Source organism: Danio aesculapii, chromosome 21 (genome assembly GCF_903798145.1).
Source record: "Danio aesculapii chromosome 21, fDanAes4.1, whole genome shotgun sequence".
In the NCBI taxonomy this organism is placed as follows: domain Eukaryota; kingdom Metazoa; phylum Chordata; class Actinopteri; order Cypriniformes; family Danionidae; genus Danio; species Danio aesculapii.
Window position 1 is genome coordinate 37778920 of NC_079455.1, and position 25145 is coordinate 37804064.

A 25145-nucleotide genomic window follows, 5' to 3' on the forward strand; every position below is an offset into this window, starting at 1 on the left:
TAGTCAAGACTGTAGTTGTTTAGATTGCAACTATACAGTTTATTTATAAGGATAGTGCCTATTTGAAATATTTATAATTTTGGAGATGCAGTACAGTGCTTTTTGCGGTCATTAGCCAGTCATACTTAGCAGAGCAAAGACGGTTGACGCTCTGCCACAGGATGGCGACAGAGTCTTTAGTGGAGAAAAACAGTATTTTCTACGGCTGAACAAATCATTAAAGAGCAGGTAAGTGACATTCTAAGTCGATCTCTCTCGTTTAATATGTTATAGGCATGGTTTTTTACTTATTTTAGACATTACGCTAGAGAATCATTCAAACACTAGCTCTAAAGTGACGTTTGTGAGTTAACACCGGATTCTGCTGTTCTGACGTCAGCTGCAGATGTGAATGAATGGCGGAAGAAAGTAGTTCCTCTTACAAAAGGATTTTGAGACTCTCCATGTTTGATTTTCTTTTCTATATACACGATTAAGCCCTCAAACTGTTATATAAACACTATCACACGAGTAGCTGTGTGATATGCTGTGTATCGCCAATTTACAGCCATATCGCACTGCTATTCGTGTGATATTGCCCATATTTCATCAAATGATTCTTGATTTAAATATGCTTGACAACATATTTTTTGGTATATAAACTGTTACACCAAATGACATTTTAATGCCCGTCTTCTGTAAATTAACATGTATTATAGGCTCGAAAAAAATCAAGTAGGAAAAAAATGATTAAAATGCACTACACTTTTTAATGTCTTTACCAACGAATTAACTTATGATACCAAACAAGACTGGTATTGGGAAGTGTTGCCATTAAAAACGACATCGATCACACAATATATACACATCAAATATAAAACACTCATAAAAGCATCGCATTAAAACCACACAACTAAAAATCACAGTGAATGACGTGACATTAAAAACACTGACGCTGTGTCAAAGGCTTTGCAGATGTTAGTAAGGCAGATTTCCCACATTGAAGATGATGAAGATGAAGGTTTGCTCAGAGCTGCTGATTTTCCTCCAGTTTGTGGAAGACGGCGAGGCTGCGCAGCTGAGACTGAAGCTCTCCATCCTTCCAGACGATCAGCAGATGATCAGTGGAGCAGGTGACCAGAGCCTTCTGCTCAAAACTCACAAACATCTCAAACACACACACACACACACACACACAGTCTGTCATTAGATCGAGCTAAAGTTTTATATTCACACATTCAGAGTCTCTCCTTAATAATATAATTTCAGAAAAGTATTCCAAACAGTGAAATTATATTGGCAGTCAATAGGTGTGTTCGTCATGAAGCACGGCTGCAGCTGCTGATCAACGAGATTAGCCGAGCGGAGGCTGAAGTGGAGTTAAAAACGGAGCCGTCAAGCCGGACACTTAGGGGCTCAAAGTCATGACGACCGATCACACTGCGTCATCATTTTTTTTTTTTTTTTTTTTTAATAACAACAAAAATTTTACAGTAAAAATAAAATAGAATACAATCTCTACAAACTAGTTCATTTTTAAACAATAAGGGAATTATAAATTAAATACTTAACAAACGCATGAGAGAAATAAGGAGAAACGAGAGGGTAATATAAATGAACAGGCCTATTAAATACAAAGCAATAAGCACAAATTCTAGGAGTTTAAACATCACTCTTGGCTGATATTTCTTGTTTGAATATGCTAAAAGGGTTTACGTTAATTTACATTTATAGATATAAAACTTTCCAATATATATTAATGTAAAACCCAAAACAAAGTGTTTTGATTGAGTCTTTAATGATGATTAAGATTATTTTGGATAATTACAAAAACATTGAACAAAAGGACTTTCCTAAAATGAGTGAGCTCCACTTTCAGTAGAAGTTTCCAGAAAGAGCAGGTACATCAATGTCACTTTTAGACAGAAATAATATATATATAGATATATTATCATCATATAAATCATTTCATAATCATTTAATAAAATAGTTCTTTACTTTAATTGAGAAGAAACCTTTAGAATGTCAGGATCAGACTTGAGGTATTTTGGTTATTCACTAAAATATATCATACATCATTCATGAAGCTGAATGCAGTAAACAGTCTGTATAATAAAAGGTCAAAAATAAACCTGTGCAAACAATCTAGCCTTTATAAACAAATTATTAAAAATAATTACTGCAGAAAAATATGTGTAGTCTTTTAATAAGCATGATGTGTACAGGATAGAGACGGTATGAAAAGTGAATTGTTTGTTTTGAAATTTGTGAATCGGAATTTGTCCAATAAAAATCCTGAAACACACGTCGCTGTTGTCATGTGGTGAACTCAGCCAATCATGTAACATCAGTGTCGTCATGGCAGCTCCGGCAGGCGCTCTTCAGATGCTGCACCGGTTGAGTCAGTAGGGTATATGCCGAAGCATGCTAATAGGACTTTTAATTTGCCAGTAGCCTGGGTTAATCGTTTCCAGTGTAGTGTATGTCAATGCAAAATTGGCGCGTTTAAGGTCTGTGATAGGCTGTGATAAGGCTGAGTGATATCTGATATAAAGTGGGTCTCAGATTGTACAAGCACTGCATTAAATAACATTTCCCCCACCATGTCTTTATAATATGAGCATTTATTTTACCCCAGTATATTCAATGGAGCTTCTGCGCTAGCCTGCCGATTCTGACGGTCGCGTGCGAGCAAACGGCTTTTGTCTCATTTTACACTTGAGCAACTAAATGAATATCAAAGTCTGTTTAACTGATTGTATTTGAATAACATTACAACATCCATGCTGTAAATGGAACTGTATAAAATGGAAAAAAAACTCACAATAACCAGTCACCGGAAGTTTATCTGTATGGGAAACACACTAGCTCGGCATATACCCCTGTTGACTGATCTCGGAGCACTGTCGCGGTACTTTGATGCCACGTGACAGTCACGTTGCGTCAGCGCAGCGTCAATCCAGACAACATTTCTAACCAGCATGCACCGCTTTAAGACAGATTTCGATCAATCTGCGCCGCTTCATGAAGTCGAACGCACCTATTGAGCATTAAAGTACAACACTGTTCCCAGTGAAATAAACAGTGTTAATGTTGTTTTGAAGTCATTCTTACATGTGATTTCAGACCCAATATCCAAAGAAAACTGGTAAACAATATAGGGATCCATGAACGAATGTGCCAATATACCAACTTTACCTCAATTGTCATTAGCTGTTTCTATCCAAAGATGCCTATTAGATTAATGTACAACTGTATGTTTATGTATCGCATTCTTTTTTCCTCTCGCTCTCTTTATTTAACCTTCAAATAACAAACAGGCATCATCAATGTTCATTGTTAAACATATAATGTCATATCCAAGCAGCATATAATAAACATAATGTAATAAAACATTAAATGACACTAATACAAATGAAAAAACATTCATCCATGTGAGTTATTTGTGAATAAAGTAGCATTTCCTTCTAATGAGTAGTGGTGGGCAGAGCGAGGCTTCGAGAAAAACACTGAAACTGTCGAAGAAAAAAACTGTTTAAATCAAACAAAACCGATCTCTAGTGACAGCTAGTGGTCATTTAAGTATTTCTCTTAAAGCGGTGGTCCAAAGTCTATTTTTAAAGCTTGATTGTGTTTTTTAAGATGTAAAGTAATGTGTGTTCATGCTTCATTTCTTTAAAAAAGTCACGTTATTTTTTCATATATTTGACTAATTATATGCAGTTACTCAGCTAACATGAAAACCACTGTCATATTTCTTAGTTCCTCTGAAAGCCTGCCCTCAAGAGGCTCTGATTGGTCAGCTAACATAATGTGATTCGCAGATTGTCTCTTTGTGTCATGTCCTTTGGAAGCCCAAACACAAAAACAGAAGAAGCTCTGTAGAAATAGCAACGTTTGGATGGCATTTTAGCTTTCTCTACTATAACATAACAGTGTCTCTGGCCATGCCCTTTTGCTCCGAAGGGTGTGTGCCAGGGGCGTAGATTTAGGGTGGACAGAGGGGACGTGTCCCCACCAATATCCACCAACTACTGAAATGTCCCCACCAATAATTGAATTCACTTAAAAACATCGCGCTGTCAATATAAACGTAGACATGGCGAAAGGGTTAAATCACGATCTCTCCTCAAGTCGCACCGCCCCCCCCCCCAAACACATATAAACATTGTGATTGGCTGTGCCTTTCCCTGCTGTCATGTGAGAGGCTGCTTTCAGATACAAGCAGCGCCAAAACAACTGCGCGGGGGGGAATTTTCCTGTAAGATGTGTGTGAGGTGTGTGACACACACAGGTGAGGATGGCGGTAGCAAAAAAAGGTGGACATAAAGAACTTTTTCAACGAAAAGTCACTTGAACTCAAGTTCACTACTGAATGATAATGCCGCTTTGCTAGTGTTTTTCACCGCTTTTACGGCTAGTCTAACGTTAAAGCAGACGGATGTAGTCTGTGAACAATATTCCCTGAAAACAAACTGCAGAATAAACACCTGTAAAAGTATATGACCCAGCCAGTTTTCCTAATCTCTTAGAGTAACATCTCCAATTTCGGTTGAAACAATTAGTCAGAAAAACGACAGCCTGTGCTCCATCTTTTAATAATACCATGAGACATGTTTAAATTGTACGTAAAATAAACGAAAGTCTTCATTAAACTCTCTCTTTATCAGTTAATAAACATTATTTTAACACTTTCAGGCCTGTAGTCCGCTTATTGAGAGGGGTTATCTGTTTTCTGAAGAACTGAATCTTTTTGCAGTTATTCACCTGATTAATTATTCATTCTGTTTAATTGAGCTATAAATATGACATTTTAGTCACATATTAAGAACTCATATTTGCTGAATTATCTTGTTGGATAGTTATTATAACTACACTTTTTGATGTATCAAAAATATTTCCTACCATTTTGTCAAATTGCTTTATTTACACATGTGCACAGAGAAATGAGAACTTTAAAATCTTAGAATAAAGAAATGAAGAGTTCAGATGCCAAAACCTCTAAATGCCAAGTAAAATTAGTATTTTCTCAGCCTCGTATATTTATGTTCAGTTATTTCACTTTAAAGGCAATGGAAAGGACGTATTCTTCACTCTAAAGTAAAATCACTGAGTCCACACACAGGAGTTGGAGAAAAATGCTCATTTTAGAAGAAATATTAAATAGTATTTAGAGTTTTCTGCATCTAAACTCTTCACATATGAAAATATACTTATTTTTAAACTATTTTTTAATCATAATTTTTTGGGGAAAATCTGTTAAAACTTGATTTAAATTACTGAAGCCTATTGGCAAATAACAAACTGGCCAGAACATTCAACCTTCCTCAGTGAGAATTTGGCCATTTGAATAATAAGATCAATTCACTCATACACCACAGCCAATTTAGTTTATTCAATTCACCTATAGTGCATGTCTTTGGACTGTGGGGGAAAACCAGAGCCCCTGGAGGAAATCCACGCCAACACGGGGAGAACATGCAAACTCCACACAGAAATGCCAACTGACCCAGCCGGGACTCAAACCAGCGACGTTCTTGCTGTGAGGTGACAGTGCTAACCACTGAGCCACCGTGCCACCATTTTAATATATTTACAAAATACAGAAATCTACACAATATCTTCACTGAACACTATTTTACCTAAAATTCTAATGGGGAATTGAATAAAAGAAACATCGACGGTTTTCCTCCTACAGTGTATCGTTTGGCTATTCCTACAAGCGCAACAGAAGGAAGGTTTTGTAGTCCAGGGTCACATGTCCCTTGATTTGGACCTCCAGTAGTGTTTTTAACCCTGAATGTCAGAAACGCAGGAAGAGAGGCTGAGTGGGTGGAGGACAGGAAAACATCTCTGAATGAGCTGCTCTTCTATTATTAGCTGTGTGTGTGTACGGTTGAAGAATGCTGAAGTTCCTGGAGCTGCTAAAGACCACGCTTCAATATAGCAGAGAAATGATCATGTGTTCGCCTTCAGCGTATCACTACGCCGCCATATGAATGCAGACACTTTGAGTTACACTATATATACAGTTGAATTCAGAATTATTCGCCCTCCTGTGAAGTTCTCTTTTAAATATTTCACAAACGATGTTTATCAGAGCAAGGAATTTTTCACAGTATTTCCTATAATATTTTTTCCTCTAAAGAAAGTCTGATTTGTTTTATTTTGGCAAGAATAAAAACAGTTTTTTGATTTTTTTAAAAGTATTTTAAATGGTCACGAAACATCAAAACACATTTTTTGAGATGTTGACAGTCATATATGTGTCCCACGCTGCTAAAAACACTATGAGGACACACATAGTTTACTAAAAAGTGAAAATTGGTTGTTTTTGCGTTATTTCCAGCAAATTCATTCTTTCGGTTTGAAAATAAATTTTGAAGCTACGTCACAGCGATTAGATCTTTGTGTGAATTCCAGTGTGGAGACTGGATGTCTGTGCCAGCGAGTACGTGACATATTTGAGCTTTTAGCATTAATTCATGAGGAAGTCTTGGTTCGACCTAATCAGCGCGCTCTATTGTGTATGAGGTGCAACTTCATTAATATGCATGACATTGCTTCGAAGACTGTTTTTACCTGTTACAGTGTTCAGAGAGACACAACGTTGTGTTGCCAACCTTAATTAAAACAATTAGAAGGAAAATAGTTGTTCGGAGAGAGGGGTCATCAGTGTTGCATATATAAATGTGCTGCAATGAAGGTTTTGTTTCCATTTCCCCGCTATGAGAGCGCAGCTCGTGGACTCACGTGTGGATTACAGTGGTCTGCTAACACGCGACAAATATATGTTTGTAATGAACATTTTTTACCTAAGAGCTTTTCGCATCTGGGAATGGTGAAATCCGGATTTTCTTTTAAAAAAGACGCGGTTCCAGTTTGTGTGGATTGTCCTTTCTCTACAGATTTGGTAAGTGTGAGATCAGTGTTCTTTGTTTATGTTTTTTCAGATGGCAAAGCTAGTTAGTCAGCAGTACTCTTACAGTTTTTAAAGACGTGTGGTATCAAACATTCCATTAAAACTACACTACAACCAATATCTCGTTTGTCAAGGGGGGCATGCATGAAATGTTCCTGAATGAAAATGAAAGGGCCAAACTGCAGTTCAAGTCGACAAATTAAAAATGAAACAGCCGAAATTACATCAAACCCTGGAGGAAATAGGGATAGCGTGGTGACGCAATGGTGTGAATCAAATTATGTGCTATAACATGTAAACAACTCATGTAAACACCTTAATCATATTAAAGTCTTATTCAGATTAAGGCAAATAATTTGATTACTGAAGTCCATGTAAATATAGTCAATGTCTCTCCCCTGCGAGGAGAATCAGCGATTAGAAATGAGTTAATAAAACTATTATGTTTAGAAATGTGTTGAAAAAAATCTCAGTTAAACAGAAATTGGGGGAAAAAATATACAGGGAGGGCTAATAATTATGAAATGTAGATCACATTCTTTACCCCGACACATACTTTAATTAAACTGCAGGTCGAAATCCTGCAGGACCAATGACTTCTAACAAAAAAAGTCTTCATAATCTTAAATCCTTTAAGCTTTTAATATTTAGATTTTATTAAATATGAACATTTATATGCATTTATGCATGTATTATATCATCTTTGGATCAAATTACAAGCAAAAATAATTACTGCTTATACGAGGTGTTTCTAATGCAGCATTAATTGGGGCTGAGAGTAAATTTGCCGTTATCAGTCTCACACTATTTTGTTTTGCTTTTTCTGAAAGTCGTGATAACATCATTGTGGCGTTTTTCTTTTATTATTTCAGCAAATAGGATTGTAAAATAATATTTGTTGTACTCCTCCTATTCACTGCGCTCCAAGTTCCCAAGCTTCATACCCAACTATGATGACTTCCACTGCTGAGAAACCCGGAAATGTGAAAAGGGTCTATAAGTGATCTTAAACCGGTTGCTAAAAACATGTCTGTAAGTCACACGACCCTTATCATCATACCTGCACGGCTCCAGAGTGACCAATCAGATCTCCGATGAGTTCCAGTGAACGCAGATCAGGGATTTCTGGGAGTTTCTTGGCTGGGGGTCCTGCATGTTTGCTGGACCTGCCGAAAGTACCGAACATCCCAAAAAACCCTGGCAGAGAAAGACTCAATTACTTACACACACCACTAAAATACTGCGTGAGTTTTCAAGCATCAAAACAATAAGAGTCTAATACGGAGTTTTCACACTCAGACAATAGAATGTGTGCTATATTATTTTTTTGCCATATACACTCACCGGCCACTTTGTTAGGTACACCTTACTAGTATTAGGTTGACATGATAGCATCACACAGTTGCTGCAGATTTGTCAGCTGCACATCCATGATGTGAATCTCCCGTTCAGCCACATCCCAAAGGTGCTCTATTGGATTGAGATCTGGTGACTGTGGAGGCCATTTGAGTACAGTGAACTCATTGTCATGTTCAAGAAATCAGTCTGAGATGATTCACGCTTTGACATGGTGCATTATACAGCTGGAAGTAGCCATCAGAAGATGGGTACACTGTGGTGCTAATGGGCCCAAAGTGTGCAATAAAACATCCCCCACACCATTACACCACCACAAGCAGCCTGAACCATTGATACAAGGCAGGATGATCCATGCTTTCCTGTTGTTGATGTCAAATTCTGACCCTACCATCTGAATGTGGTAGCAGAAATCGAGACTCATCAGACCAGGCAACACTTTTTCCTATCTTCTATTGTCCAATTTTGGTGAGCCTGTGTGAATTGTAGCCTCAGTTTCCTGTTTTTAGCTGACAGGAGTGGCACCCGGTGTGGTTTTCTGCTGCTGTAGCCCATCCACCTCAAGGTTGGACATGTTCATGTGCGTTCAGAGATGCTCTTCTGCAGACCTCGGTTGTAACGAGTGGTTATTTGAGTTACTGTTGCCTTTCTATCAGCTGGAACCAGTCTGGCCATTCTCCTCTGACCTCTGGCATCAACAATGCATTTGCTCCCACAGAACTGCCGCTCACTGGATATTTTCTCTTATTCAGACCATTCTCTGTAAACCCTAGAGATGGTTTGTGCGTGAAAATCCCAGTAGATCAGCAGTTTCTGAAATACTCAGACCAGCCCGTCTGGCACCAACAACCATGCCACAATCAAAGTCCCTTAAATCACCTTTCTTCCTCATTCTGATGTTCTGTTTGAACTGCAGCAGATCGTCTTGACCATGTCTACATGCCTAAATGCATTGAGTTGCTGCCATGTGATTGGCTGATTAGAAATTTGCGTTAACGAGCAGTTGGACAGGTCTACCTAATAAAGTGGCCGGTGAGTGTATATTCATTTTTTTTACAGTAATTTTGAATAAAATGCTATTTTTGCTTGACTTAAATAGCTGATGAAGGAATTTTTCAACCCAAAATTACAAATCTGTCATCAATTAATCACCCTTTACTTTATAAGATTGTTTCTTCTGTTAAACACAAAAGAAGATGTTTCGAAAAATGTTGGAAACCTGAAACTATTGACTTCCATAGTATTTGTTTTTCTTACTATGGAAGTCAATGGTTGCAGGTTTTCAGCTTTCTTCAAAATATCTTCTTTGTGCTCAACAGAAGAAACTTATAAAGGTTTGGAAACACTTGAAGGAAAGTAAAAAGTGAGTAGATTTAGATTAAAAAAAAAAAAACAATGTAGGCTTGTATTATTTTTGGTTTGATGCATTGTGTTAATAAAACTAGTCAACCAATGAGATTGATGCTTTTATCCGAATGCCATGAGCTGCAGTGGTAACAGTAAAAGACCACTTGGTGGCGCTCAAGTACAAAATGGTCTACATTAACACACAGGAAATGCAGATCAAATAGGATTGAATTTTTATTTCACTTCCCTTTTATAGCTTAGACCTTTTTCCCACAAACGTTTGACCAGCTGTAGGTGTGCTGTAGTAGAGGAGGTTAAACTTTATGCTAGTATCTTGTGACTAGACCATTTTGCAGGATCCTTATTCTCCTTTCAGCCCTTTTTCCTTCGGTTTAGTCTCTGATTTTTCAGAGGTCGCCACAGCGGAATGAACCGCCAACTATTCCGGCACATGTTTTACACAGCGGATGCCCTTCCAGCTGCAACCCAGCACTGGGAAACACCCACACACTCTGACATTCACACACACACACACACACACACACACTCGGAGACTCTGGGCAATTTTTGTTTACCCAATTCACTTTTAGTGCATGTCTTTGGATTGTGAGGGAAACCGGAGCACCCGGATGAAACCTTCAGCCCTTTTTGTCCTCTGTAATTATTTCTGTATGTATTTATTTGTTTATGTTTCCATGTTGTGTTTTTTGGTCTCAGGAGGGTTTGAGAGTTCGGGTTTGTGTGTTGCTAATTAATTTACTTTTTAAATTTTCTTTCTTGTTACCAGACATCCTGCGGAATCTATGCTAAATAAAATATAGAAATAAATATAACAATAAAGCTAACCCAAAAATTACACATGGAAAAATCGTGAGGCTGACTTCTGTGCGACAAGCAAGTGTCAGAAGAGATATTTATTTATTTTTCATTGAGCGCCATCTAACATCAGGGAGTGATTTTGCACGGCTACACTGCAGTGAAAAGGGCTTGAACTGCCGAAAAACATCTTGAAAATCTTTGGTGTGCACAAGCCTTTACAGAAAACTGCTGCCATTTTTGAGCAACAGTCTGTTTTTAAGCTATTTGCAGGGCCAGACAGAATCTGCAGACTTTTTTTGCTATAAATTTTGTAAAAATTCTGTGAATTTATGCGGAAGGATTTTGAGAGAGTAGGAACTGAATACTTTACACATAAAATAAAATAAATACTTATCTTTTAATTAAGTAATCAAAAATCCAATCAGAACCACTTGTTTACAGCTTGAATTGTGCATAAATTATCTTAATATCTGCATAGTTTTCAATAATAATGCTGAAATTAACATAAAACTGCATAAATTTATACTTACACTCATTTGAATAAGTAAATAAATCGAAAAATCTGTGCGCGCAGATTCCGTGTGGGCCTAGTCATCTGTTTTACGAGGAAACAGGAAATGTCTCACACACGCACACACACACACACACACACACACACACACACACACACACACACATTTCCTCTTCACATATTAACGATGACAAAGGGAGGAAAGTTTCAGAAAGAGGACGTGAGGGAGGGGTGTGATGTGAAAAGAAAAAAGGCATGAATGGCAGACAGACATCAGAGGGGGTGTGTCCTGCTCACCTGAGGAGGCGGGCTCAGCAGGAAGGGGGAGGTCCTGTAATTCCCACATCCTCACACTGCCGTCCTCAGAGCATGACATCAGCCTGAAACAAACACACACACACGCACACTTCTCAAAACCTCTTCTGGACCAGTGTTGGGGTATAACACATTACAGCTTGTTTATGTTTATGTTACACATCCAGTTTATGTTACTATATTAGGTAACCCTTTATTTTGACGGCCCATTTGAGCATTAGTAGACTGTCTGCTTGATATCTGTTGTTACTGCTCCTTCAACAGATATTTAACTCACTATAAGAAACTTTGCAAGTACGTCAACTTACACTAACCCTAACCCCAAACTAACAGTCTGCTTATAATCTAATGAGTATTAGTTGACATGTAGATGCAATGTGACTTAAATTTTGATCAGACCATCAAAATAAAGTATGACCCTAGATTAAAACAGAAATCAAATAATAGCATATGAGTGGTCAGTGGGATAACAATGGGTATTACAGTTGAAGTCAGAATTATTAGCCCCTTTTTGTTTTGTTTTTTATGTTTAACAGAGCAAGGAAATTTTCACAGTATGCCTGATAATATTTTTTCTTCTTTAGAAGAATAAAAGCATATTTTTTTAAAATCAATGTTAAGGTCAATATTATTAGCCCCCTTAAGCTTTTTTTTTTTTTTTCAATAGTCTACAGCAGTGTTTCCCAACCCTGTTCCTGGAGGCACACCAACAGTTCATGTTTTGGATGTCTCCCTCCTCTGACCCATTAACTTCAGGGTTTTGAGTCTCTTCTAATGCAGTTTCCCAACCCTGTTCCTGAAGGCACGCCAACAGTACACATTTCCATCCTCTCCCTAATCAAACACACCTAAAACAACTCATCAGAACATTAGAAGAGACTCCAAAACCTGAAGTTAAAGGGTCAGATGAGGGAGACATCCAAAACATGAACTGTTGGTGTGCCTCCAGGAACAGGGTTGGGAAACACTGGTCTACAGAACAAACCATCATAATACAATAACTTGCCTAATTACCCTAACCTGCCTAGTTAACCTAATTAACCTAATTAAGCCTTTAAATGTCACTTTAAGCTGTATAGAAGTGTCTTGAAGAATATTATTTACTGTCATCATGGCAAATATCAAATAAATCAGTTAATAGAAATGAGTTATTAAAACTATTATGTTTAGAAATGTGTTGAAATCTTCTCTCCGTTAAACAGAAATTGGGAAAAGATAAATGGGGGCAAATAATTCTGACTTCAACTATATATAGGTACAGTTTCATAAAGGGTCCAAAAAAATTCTAGGTCTGAATGGGGGAACAGACAGAAACCAAGATGGCTCTGGCTTATATTTCTGCGATGGAAGGATTCTCATTATTATGAATGCATCAAAGAAAATGAAAAGGAGATCATCTTAATGGACATTGATTTGACTTAAATAATAGGATGAAAAGTACAAAAGGAGCAAACACACTGCGTTAAACTTTCATTAATCTGTATATATACGGCACAAGCAAAAATACATTTTTGCTGTTTGTTCAATCATGTTTGTTTAATCTTAAATTTTAAATATTAGCTTAAAGGGGCTAATAATTTTGACCTTAAAATGGTTCATTAAAAAAATGTAAAACTGCTTTTATTCTAGCCGAAATAAAACAAATAAGACTTTCTCCAGAAGATAAAATATTATCAGACATACTGTGAAAATTTCCTTGCTCTGTTAAATATAATTTGGCGAATATTTAAAAAAGAAAAAAAACAGTTATTTATTTGTTAGTTATTAACAACAGTTAGTTACTATACATTTTATTTATTTATTTATTAGTAGTATTTTATTACTATTATTATGTATTTATTTTTGCATGTGTATATATTTTTATGGCTCTGTCAGGATGGGGTGGGTGTTCTTTGGTTGGTATCTGGTTACTGATACAGGATGTATCACATTTTTTTAAACAATAAAAGTATTTATAAAAAATATTTTTAAAAAGTAACTTAAAAGTAACAATGCATTGCTTTCCATAAAAATGTAACTAAGTAATGCATCTAGTTACTTTTAGTGGAGTAACTCAATATTGTAATGCATTACTTTCAAAATGATCTTTCCACAACACTGTCCTGGACATATTTCTCCAAATATAAAAACGCTCAGTCATGTTCATACCCGCCCGTATGGATCATGGTGTGCAGGACGTTGGAGTCGTGGGCCATTTTTCTGTAGGCCACCACAGTCTTCATCATCACATTATAAACATACAGACCACTGCCCACCGCAGCCACTAAAAGCTGAGAGAGATTTGACCACGTAAGGAAACATTCAGTGCCTATTGAAAATCAAATGTAGCCTTGGTGAACATATAAAAAACTTTTGAAACATTTTAAAAAAAGTTCAAATATTTGGCTGATAGAAAAAAAGGTCTAATATTTCCTCTTGTAGTGTATTATCAGTGTGTGATTTCTCTTTTACCTCTCCATCTGAGCTCATGTGTTGAATGGACCTCTCGATTTGCTTCTGCTGAGTCACCTTGACCTCTGAATGGCCGTCTCCCTTTGACTCCTCCCACAGGATGAGCTCATAACCCTGGATTGTCCAATCAACTGAATCCCAGATGATGAGCTCACCAATATGAGAGCCACTTGCAAACAAGCCATCTATAACCAAGAACAGCCAACAACAACACTTAATAACATCCGTAAATTAGCAGTTTTCCATATTTTGTGATTCATGTTTTTATTTTTACCCCCCCCCCACCTCATTTATTTATACTTTTTAATTTCGTTATGAGAACTTAATGTCAATAAAAGTTGTTTCGTTCAATCGTAGAGTCAAAAATCAAAACATCAAAAATCATCAAAGCAGAGTCGGCGCAATAGCCTAGTGTTAGCGCGTCAACATATGGTGCAGTAGCACGTCAGGGCGTCCCGAGTTCGAATCCCCGCTCGAGGACATTTTCCTGCCCTAACCCCCTTTCTCTCTCTCCAACTTCGCTTCCTGTCTAAATACTGTCCTATCTAATAAAAGCAAAAAGGCCAAAAATAAATCTAAAATAAATAAATCAACAGAGCAATTCACAATGGTAAATAAACAGAAAACACTTGTAAATCACAAAATACGGAAACTTAATTAACAGATATTATTTGCAGTGTAGCTGCTGTAAAATATCCAATCATATGAGTGTAAGGTCTGACCATTGATACTAATGAGAGAATGAATGGTGTCCTGATGGTCTGCTAGATGACGGATGGCCATCACCGCAACATCTGAGCCAGACACGTTCAACTTGAAGATCACTGAAACATCAGACAAACACAAATAAATGTTTCAAAAAATATTTGTTTAAAGTGTGTGTGTGTATATATATATATATATATATATATATATATATATATATATATATATATATATATATATATATATATATATATATATGTTCATCTGCCACTTTATTAGGTACTTCTGTCCAACTGCTCGTTAATGCAAATTTATAATCAGCCAATCACATGGCAGCAACTCAATGCATTTAAGCATGTAGACATGGTAAAGACGATCTGCAGCAATTAAAACCGAGCATCAGAATGAGGAAGAAAGGTGATTTAAGTGACTTTGAACGTGGCATGGTTGTTGGTGCCAGATGGGCTGGTCTGAGTATTTCAGAAACTGCTGATCTACTGGGATTTTCACGCACAAACATCTCTAGGGTTTACAGAGAATGGTCTGAATAAGAGAAAATATCCAGTGAGCGGCAGTGTTGTAGGAGCAAATGCCTTGTTGATGCCAGAGATCAGAGGAGAATGGCCAGACTGGTTCCAGCTGATAGAAAGGCAACAGTAACTCAAATAACCACTCATTACAACCGAGGTATGCAGAAGAGCATCTCTAAATGCACAACATGTCCAACCTTGAGGTGAATGGGCTACAGCAGCAGAAAACCACACCGGGTGCCACTCCTGTCAGCTAAGAACAGGAAACTGAGGCTACAATTCACACAGGCTCACTGAAATTGCACTATAGAAGATTGAAAAAGCATTGCCTGGTCTGATGAGTCTCGATTTCTGCTGCCACATTCGGATGGTAGGGTCAGAATTTGGCATCAACAACAGGAAAGCATGGATCATCCTGCCTTGTATCAAAGGTTCAGGTTAGTGGTGGTGTAATGGTGTGGGGGATATTTTATTGGCACACTTTGGGCCCATTAGTAACAATTGTGTCAACACCACATCGTGTCAACTGACCACAGTGTACTCATCTTCTGATGGCTTCTTCCAGCAGGATAATGCACCATGTCAAAGTGTGAATCATCTCAGACTGGTTTCTTGAACATGACAATGAGTTCACTGTACTCAAATGGCCTCCACAGTCACCAGAACTTAATCCAATAGAGCACCTTTGGGATGTGGCTGAACGGGAGACTCGCATCATGGATGTGCAGCCGACAAATCTGCAACAACTGTGTGATGCTATCATGACAATATGGACCAACATCTCTTGAGGAATATTTCCAGTACCTTGTTAAATCTGTGCCACTAAGGATTAAGGCAGTTCTGAAGGCAAAACGGGGTCCAACCCGGTACTAGTAAGGTGTACCTAACAAAGTGGCTGGTGAGTGTATATGACAAAAAAAAATAAAATGGCACACATTCTATTGTCTGAGTGTGAAAACTCTGTATTAGACTCTGTATTAGTATTTTAGTGGTGTGTCTAAGTAATTGAGTCTTTCTCTGTCAGGGTTTATATATATACATATATATATATATACACACACAAAAAAAAATCTTTGCACTGTATGCATTTATTGCAGTTACCAATCTCTTTATCCATGGCAGCTGCAATGAAGTTCTTCGGTAGCTCCACCATTGCAGAAATTCCTTCCGAATAAATTGACAAAATGAAATACATTACCATTACATTATCAATAAAACATACTAGATACAAGTTATTTGTAATAACATTTCACAATATTACTGTTTTTACTGTATTTTTGACCAAATAAATTCATGCTTGGTGAGCTTCAGAAACCTTCTTATTATAGTTAGAAAACTACTTTGCCAATTTTATTCAAGCACATAAATGACACACAGCAGATTTGAGTCGCACTTTAAGGAAATCTGTACTGATGTGTGTATTTGTTTCTGTGTGTTTTGGATTGTGTACCTGTGTCACTGTGATGAACTGTTTTACACTGCAGCTCAAAGTCTTGGTTCCAAACACACAGTTCATTTCCTCCCGAGAGCCACACGTCCAGACGATCCAACACCAGCAAACACTGAAACACACACACACACATCAGTCTAAACACACTCTGAAAGAGGAACAGACACACAACCCAAACCATCGGCACACTGAAACAGGAACACAACACACACCTTCACAGAGGACTGCAGATCTGATATATTCTGCACTCGGTTTCCTGAATCTGGATCCCACAACTGCTGCTGAGTTAAGGAGTTAAACAGCAACACACAAACACACACACACACACACTTGATCAGATGTTTGTTCAGGATACACTGAGTGTTCGGTCTGAAGAGGCTGTGATGAGAGCGGTGTGTGTGTTTTCTCCTCTGATGAAGGTGTATGATGTCATCGCTGTGATCTGCTGTGTGTGGCCGCGCAACTCCAACAAACAATCACCAGTCTGAAACACACACACACACACACAGCTGGAGCATGAGGTTTTAGGGTGAATAAAATTACACTGTAGCACTGAGTAATCAATTTTGTTGTTGTGGTTGATCTTTTTACATGCATTAGTGTTTGTTAACAAAGTAATTACCTATTTAATCAACAATACAATATATGTTTCCAAAGAATCTCAAGCAATCAGAATTATTCATAAATGCTTAATAAATATCTAAAAATCGTGTTGTTTAACAATTAATCACATCCAAAATAAAACTTCATTTATTCATTTTGTTTTTCGGCTTAGTCCCTTTATTAATCCGGGGTCTCCATGGCGGAATGCACCGCCAACTTATCCAGTATATGTTTTACTCAGCGGATGCCCTTGCAGCTGCAACCCATCACTGGGAAACACCAATACACTCTCATTCACACACATACACTACGGACAATTTAGCTTACCCAATTCACCTGTACCGCATGTCTTTGGACTTGAGTGAACCCACGTGAACACGGGGAGACCATGCAAACTCCACACAGAAATGCCAACTGACCCAGCCGAGGCTCGAATCAGCGACCTTCTTGCTGTGAGGCGACAGCACTACCTACTGCGCCACTGCGTCGCCCAAAATAAAACTTCATATTCATTCATTCATTCATATTCTTTTCGGCTTAGTCCCTTTATTAATCTGGGGTCACCACAACGGAATGAACCGCCAACTTATCCAGCATTTGTTTTATGCAGCGGATGCCCTTCCAGCTGCAACCCATCACTGGGAAACACATACACACTTATTCACACACACATACACTACGGACAATTTAGCCTACCCAATTCACCTGTACCGCATGTCTTTGGACTGTGGGGGAAACCGGAGCACCCGGAGGAAACCCACGCGAACCCAGGGAGAACATGAAAACGCCACACAGAAACGTCAACTGACCCAGCCGAGGCTCGAACCAGCGACCTTCTTGCTGTAAGGCGACAGCACTACCTACTGCGCCACCGTGTCGCCCAAAATAAAACTTCATATTTATAATAATAAATTTGTGGGTACTGTGTATAGGTTTTGCATATGACTGCATGACTATACTGTATAAAATATTTGTTTCATATATACAAATACAATTGAAGTCAGAATTATTAGCCCCCCTGTTTATTACTTCCCCAATTTCTGTTTAACGGAGAGAAGATTTCTTCAACACATTTCTAAACATATAAGTTTTATTATGAAAATGTGTTTTGATTCAGGAGTGTAATACCTAGTTCAACCACAGGGTGTCAAACTTACATACTGCACCTTTAAATATAAACACTGTCATTTGTTTTTGATAGTAAGATATTAGAGTTTAGATTATCTGCCCGAGCCTGATCCCAGACTTGACCCAACCCGACCCTTGGGCTGGGCTTGGCAGATATTTCCTGCCACTATCTTCGGTGTGGGGCGGGCTGTAATCAAGCATTTGCTTTAGTTTTTTTTGTTCTTTACCCACTAATTAGCCTACTAATTAGAAGAGTTTTTGACTTCAGAAGAGTCGAAAACGTACATACAGCACCTTTAACATTTGATTAGCATAATTAACTTTATTGTGCTCACCTCAACATTCCAAATCAGCACGAGGCCGTCGTCGCCTGCAGACGCAAACCTGCCGTCACAAACACACTAAATCACACAAAAGAAGCCGTGAAGCATTGAAAATGAAGCATGCACTCTGACAGCTGGATTTTAACGTGACGCTCGGGTCACCTTTGACCTCTGGAGCTCAGAAATGAATCATGTGCAGGAAGAACAGGAGAATGAAAGTGTGATAAAGGGATGAAATACAGGATGTTTGAAAGGGATGGAAGAAGAGAAACAGGACTCTGGACTCTAAAAGCAATCAGTGATTTTCTGCACACTGAGCTCAGCTCAAACTCTCCTACTGCACTGAGATCATCACGAGCAGCCAACCAGAACACACACTCACACACACACTCTTTATACACAGACAAACTTACACACACACACTCACTCTGACTCTAAATTCACACACAGACACACACTCTTACAAACACACACATACTCTTACACACAAACACATACACAAAAAGTGAAGTATGCACAAATATACACATTACACACACACACATACTGTAAATGTACAAATTTTTATACATTACACACACATATACAATACACAAGCAGTCGTATACACACACATTACACATTATACACACATCACATTACACAAATATTAATACACACATTCACATGCACACACATTGTCGAATAAACACACACATGCACACTACACATCCATGCACACACAAATGTAAACACACTTATGCACACACACTTTGTCAAACACACATTACACATTCATGCAAACACACAAACACGTGCACGCACACACACACAGAGAAATAAAAGCACATACACATTTCACAAAAGTTAATACACACGCGCACAAATACACACATGCACAAACAGATATAAACACACACACACACACATTGTCAAATACACACACATACACACTTCACACATTTGAATAAACACACACACATATATATATATATACTACACATACACATACACACACACACACACACACACACTCATTGTCAAATACACACACACACAATTTACACAAGTTATTACACATGCGTACACACGTTACACAAACATGCACACACGCACATGCACTCACACACACAGACAGACACACACACATATAAACATTTGAATTGAATTATAAACACATATACACAATATACACACACTTATTGTAAAATACACACACACACACACAGATATAAACACACATACACAATATACACACACACACACACACACACACACACACACACACACACTCATTGTGAAATACACACACATATACATTTCACACAATTTAATACAACCACAGTAGACAAACACACACACACACACACATCCCTACACACACGTATATAAACACATACACATTGTCAAATACACATTTCACACATTTTAATACACACACATTACACACATATATACACTCACGTTACACAAAGACACTGTCTAAAGAACACACATGCGCGCACACACAAACACACGCTCAGACATCCTCAACAAACACACACACACACACACACACACTCATAGACTCATAGAAAGCGTCACAGAAACATCCTCCAGTCATTAATAACTAACTAAAATCCCCCTACTCTTCACTGTGTGTTTGCACAGACATGAGATTTCAGAAGCATCCATGCAGTCTTTGTTCATGCAGATGATTGAGGTAAAGTTGCTGTAACACTCGCACATTCAGTTTCTCCTTAGCAATATTATTTCAGAGAGGTATTTATTGCAAATTCATTCATTTTCCTTAAGGCTTAGTCTCTTTATTTATCAGGGGTCACCACAGCTGAATGAACCACCAACTACACTACCTGACAAAAGTCTTCGTCGATCTGTTGTAGGAGCAACAAATAATACCTTGACTTGATCATTTAAAGAAGTGGCACAGGGTAGATTTTCCTGTTGAGCTGCATCCCAATCATCACAAATACTGCAGAAGACCTACTGGAACCTGCATGGACCCAAGATTCTCACACAAATCAGTCAAGTTTGGTGAAGGAAAAATCATGGTGTGGGGTTACATTCAGTATTGGGGTGTGCGAGAGATCTGTATAGTGGATGGCAACATCAACAGCCTGAGGTATCAAGACATTTGTGCTGCCTATTACATAACAAACCACAGGAGAGGGCAAATTCTTCAGCAGGATAGCGCTCCTTCTCATACTTCAGCCTCCACATCAAAGCTCCTGAAAGCAAAGAAGGTCAAGATGCTCCAGGATTGGCCAGCCCAGTCACCAGATTTGAACATTATTGAGCATGTCTGGGGTCAGATGAAGGAGGAGGCATTGAAGATGAATCCAAAGAATCTTGATGAACTCTGGGAGTCCTGCAAGAACGCTTTCTTTGCCATTCCAGATGACTTTATTGATAAGTTATTTGAGTCATTGCAGAGATGTATGAATCCAGTCCTCCAAGCTCATGGGAGTCATCCACAATATACTTCTTTTTCCACTGCAGCATGACTTTATATTCTATACTGTACATTATTTCTGTTAAGTGACAAGAGTTTTGTCTAAGCAGAATCAGACTTTACTGTCCTAATTAAATCATTAAAAATCAAGACATGATGATGTTTTATTGTGGTAAAATAAGCGTAATCTAGAGGCCTTTGCCTTTCATATAAGCCACTTCTGATACCCAATAACCAACTAGAAGTCAAGTTATTATTTGTTGTTCCTAAAACTTGGACAGGAGACAAGACTTTTGTCAGGTAGTGTATTCCGGCATATGTTTTACACAGCGGATGCCCTTTCAGCTGCAACCCAGTACTGGGAAACACCCATACTCTCATTCTCTCACACACACACACACACACTACGACCAATATAGTTCATTCAATTCACTTATACCGCATGTGTTTGGACTGTGGTGGAAACCGGAGCATGCGGACGAAACCCACATGAACACGGGAAGAACATGCAAACTCCACACAGAAATGCCAACTGACCCAGCCGAGACTCAAACCAGCGACCTTCTCTTTGCTAATTGTAAATAGTGAAATTATATTAGCAGCCAACGACTATCAAAGGACAACCCTGTTCACAGTCAATTAAATAGTGCTAATATTGTTTTGTATTCATACTTGCTTGTGATTTCAGATCAAATATTCAAAGTAGCAACGGTTAACAATATAGAGACCATATGACATGTTGTCACTGAACGAATGTGCGAATATAAAACCAACTTTACCTCAATATGCGGACGAGTCTAGATCAGATGGACACTATCAAGAGGGCACACACACCCAGTACACACACACACACTCTCCAGCTGTGATGATTAAGCTCTTGTCACGCTCTGTAAGTCTGCTTTTGGAGAGGATCTGGCTCGGTCGGAGCTGTCAATCACTGGTCAGAGGAGAAGAGGATTGCTTACCTTAAGTCATCAATCTGCACCAGAAATCGAACAATGTCAAAGTGTCCTTTCAGCACCTGCATCTCCGTGAAGCAGTTTTTGGGCTGTTCCTCCCCAATGAACAGCGCCGCGCTCTTCTGCCCACGGAGGAAAAATAATAGACAAACGAATCATTGCTTCAATCTATCTCCGAATGTGCTGAAATGACTGCTGTTTGCTGGACTGCGTCGGCCTGTCTCTCTGATACATGTTCTCCAAGATTCGTCTTTAAGACGACTGGACACTCAAACTCGTTTCTCATCTGCTGCTTATTGGTAAATAATGGCAGTAAAATGGATGCGGGTCATACTACAAAACTCTGGAGTTTCTGGAACTTGGAGAATGCATGGCTGATAGCAGCTTTAATGTAGAATTATAGGCTTCATTCATTTTCGATCGACTTATTCCCTTATTTATCAGGGGTCGCCACAGTGGAATGAACCGCCAACTATTCCGGCATATGTTTTACATAGTGGATGCCCTTCCAGCCACAGCCCAGTACTAGGAAACACCCACACACTCTTTTTTTGTTTACCCAATTTTGTTGACCTAATTCCCCTATAGCGCATGTGTTTGGACTGTGGGGGAAACCGGAGCACCCAGAGAAAACCTACACCAACACGGAGAGAACATGCAAACTCCACAAAAGCCAACTGACCCAGCAGGGACTCGAACCAGTGACTGTCTTGCTGTAAGGCAACAGTCCTAACCCCTGAGCCACCATGCTGCCAGATTTATAGGCTTTTTGTCTAAAATTGTTCATAAAAATATTCAGCTATTCAGTTATTTTAAATCCTGTGCTTCATTCTCTTTATAAGGATGCCTTTTTATTGGTTGTGTTTCGTTAAACGTTGATTTATTAAAGTTACACATTAAAAAGCCATTGGTTCACTTTACTTTAATAAAAAGTAAACTTGTTGCCTTAAACTTATTAAGTATCTAAACTATGTGCATAAATAAAAAAATTGAGTCAATTTAACTGTTTCAAGATTTACTCACTTGTTTATGTGATGCAAATAATAGCTTCTACAGTATACTGAAATACACTACCGCTCAAAAGTTTGGGGTCAGTGGGAATTTTAAATGAGAAAAATCACTCTAATATTAATTATTATTATTATTATTATTATTATTATTATCATTATTATTATTATTATTATTATTAATGATAATGGTAATAAAAGCTATAGTGACTGGATGATTAATTTCATTTCAAAGTACATACAATAAGAAAGCAATTACTTAATTTTTTTTATAAATATTTAACTATTTAACCTTTTTTTACATTTAATAAATGCCACCTTGATGAACAGAGTAATTTTCTTTAAAAAACATGAAAAAAGACCTGACCCCAAACTTTTGTCCAGTATTGTATATTATTACTTGTTACATAACAAAATATGACCTTTAATGTTTTGCTCAAATAAATTTTAAAATAAATATATTCTGGCTAGATGCCATAAGCAGCATTCCTGATTTTTATTTAGTTTAAAGGCTAAAAAACTTGATTAAAACTATATAGACTGAACATATTTTAAAACTGACCAAAACAAAACACAACATTGCAAAAACTTTTTTAATAATACACACAACTGAAAATAATAGTTTTAAAAATAAATGTAAAATATATTTACGATATTTACGTTTATCAAAAACAAATTTTACTGTAAATGAAATTTTTACTTAAATATACAACGTTTAAAAATATATTTTTGCTTCTAACTTGCTAACTACTTAAAATGAGCCGAATCAATACAATTCTTGTGATTTTTTTTAAGACAACTTAATTGTTTTATGTTTAATCCACTTAAATTTGTAAAAACAATTAAGTTAACTTAATCGATTTGTGTTTAGAAAACTGTTGTCTGGTTTTATTGAAGATTTTTATAAATAAAGTTTTAATATATAAAAAATGTTACATATATAAATAATAATAATAATATATTTTGCTATTAATATATGTGTATTTAGGATAATTTAAAAACTATATATATATATATGTATATGTATATATATATATATATATATATATATATATATATGTATATATGTATATATATATATATATATATATATATATATATATGTATATATGTATATATGTATATATATATATATGTATATATGTATATATATATATATATATATATGTATATATATATATATATATATATATATATATATATATGTATATATATATATATATATATATATATATATATATATATATATATATAGTTTTTAAATTATCCTATATATCCTTATATTATATACACACACACACACATATATATATAATGTCAGAAAATATTCTTTGCAAATTCTAAATGGTCAAAACATTATGGCAGCCAATGACTATGAAAGCATAACACTGTTCATAGTAAAATAAGTAGTGCTGTTTTGAAGACATACTTGCATCTGATTTCAGAACGAATGTTCAAAGTATCATGGTAAACACTAAAGGGAATATGTTACAAGTTGTCATTGAATGAATATGCGAATATGAAGCCAACTTTACCTCTATTATCAAATATTATGTCTAAAAAATATAAACAGTCAGTCTAACTTATGTCTGACCTGTCAGTTTTGACATTTATTGATAGGGTACAGCACAATGAGAAAATGTTTTATCTTTTTTGTTATATGCCATAATGTTTTATATCCTCAATGTTTTGAAAAAAAGACAGCAGCTCGATACACTAATAATGACCCATGTGAGCTCCAGCTGTGGTTTACAGTGGTTTTACTCACCTCCACTGCTCCCTGCGCCTCTCGACCGCCCAGAATCCATCGCAGCATGTTGGTATTTAAAAAAAACAGCAGATTTACATGCAACTGAACAGCAAGACAAATTAATGTATCTGCATGTTGCGAAACCGGTGCCTTCTGCTGATGTTCCAGATCAGGAGCCTTAATTAAAAGTCTAAATCAGTCTCGTCAGTTGAATATCTATATTTACATCTGTGACACATCGAAACATTGTAGCGCGGTTTGATTGACAGGACGCGTCACGCGCGCGTCTGATACAATGTATCAGTTTAGAGCCTAAATTCGTTCTAAATTCCATCCAAAACGCTACAAATGATCAGCAGAACCACTTCCGCTTTCAGGAAGCGTTAATATAAAATCATCTTTTATCGCTCGGAGTGTTTTTTTTCAGCTATATTTGACACCGTTTGACATATCAGCTCCTGACTACAAACAATCCGCGAGCTCATGTGACCAGCTACGGAAGCTGCAGGAGGACACATGTGATCAACAGCGTTTTCGAAGTGAAACTCAAAACAAAAAT

General features: G+C 37.3%; 1 protein-coding gene across 1 annotated transcript; it reads right to left on the reverse strand.

The window, feature by feature from the left end:
- Window positions 1-729: 729 nt before the first annotated feature.
- On the reverse strand, window positions 730-25071 carry wdr41 (WD repeat domain 41). The gene is made up of 13 exons (XM_056446290.1): window positions 24605-25071; window positions 21836-21951; window positions 18452-18500; window positions 16741-16869; window positions 16598-16660; window positions 16386-16497; window positions 16037-16099; window positions 14423-14524; window positions 13701-13885; window positions 13398-13519; window positions 11232-11314; window positions 7962-8098; window positions 730-1147 (listed from the first exon to the last, which is right to left on the reverse strand). The coding sequence occupies exons 1-13, from the start codon at window positions 24650-24652 to the stop codon at window positions 1007-1009; spliced, it is 1350 nt and encodes a 449-aa protein (XP_056302265.1). The 5' UTR covers window positions 24653-25071; the 3' UTR covers window positions 730-1006.
- Between the last annotated feature and the right edge of the window lie 74 nt (window positions 25072-25145).

What these genes read in the sequence shown, in the direction of transcription:
- wdr41 (XM_056446290.1), bottom strand. Translation starts at nt 24,652, where the DNA reads ATGCTGCGATGGATTCTGGGCGGTCGAGAGGCGCAGGGAGCAGTGGAG. An exon ending in CTTCAGACCGAACACTCAGT is followed by an intron (nt 16,661 to 16,740) that starts GTATCCTGAACA and finishes ACTCAGCAGCAG; the next exon opens with TTGTGGGATCCAGATTCAGG. An exon ending in ACATGAGCTCAGATGGAGAG is followed by an intron (nt 13,520 to 13,700) that starts GTAAAAGAGAAA and finishes AATCTCTCTCAG; the next exon opens with CTTTTAGTGGCTGCGGTGGG.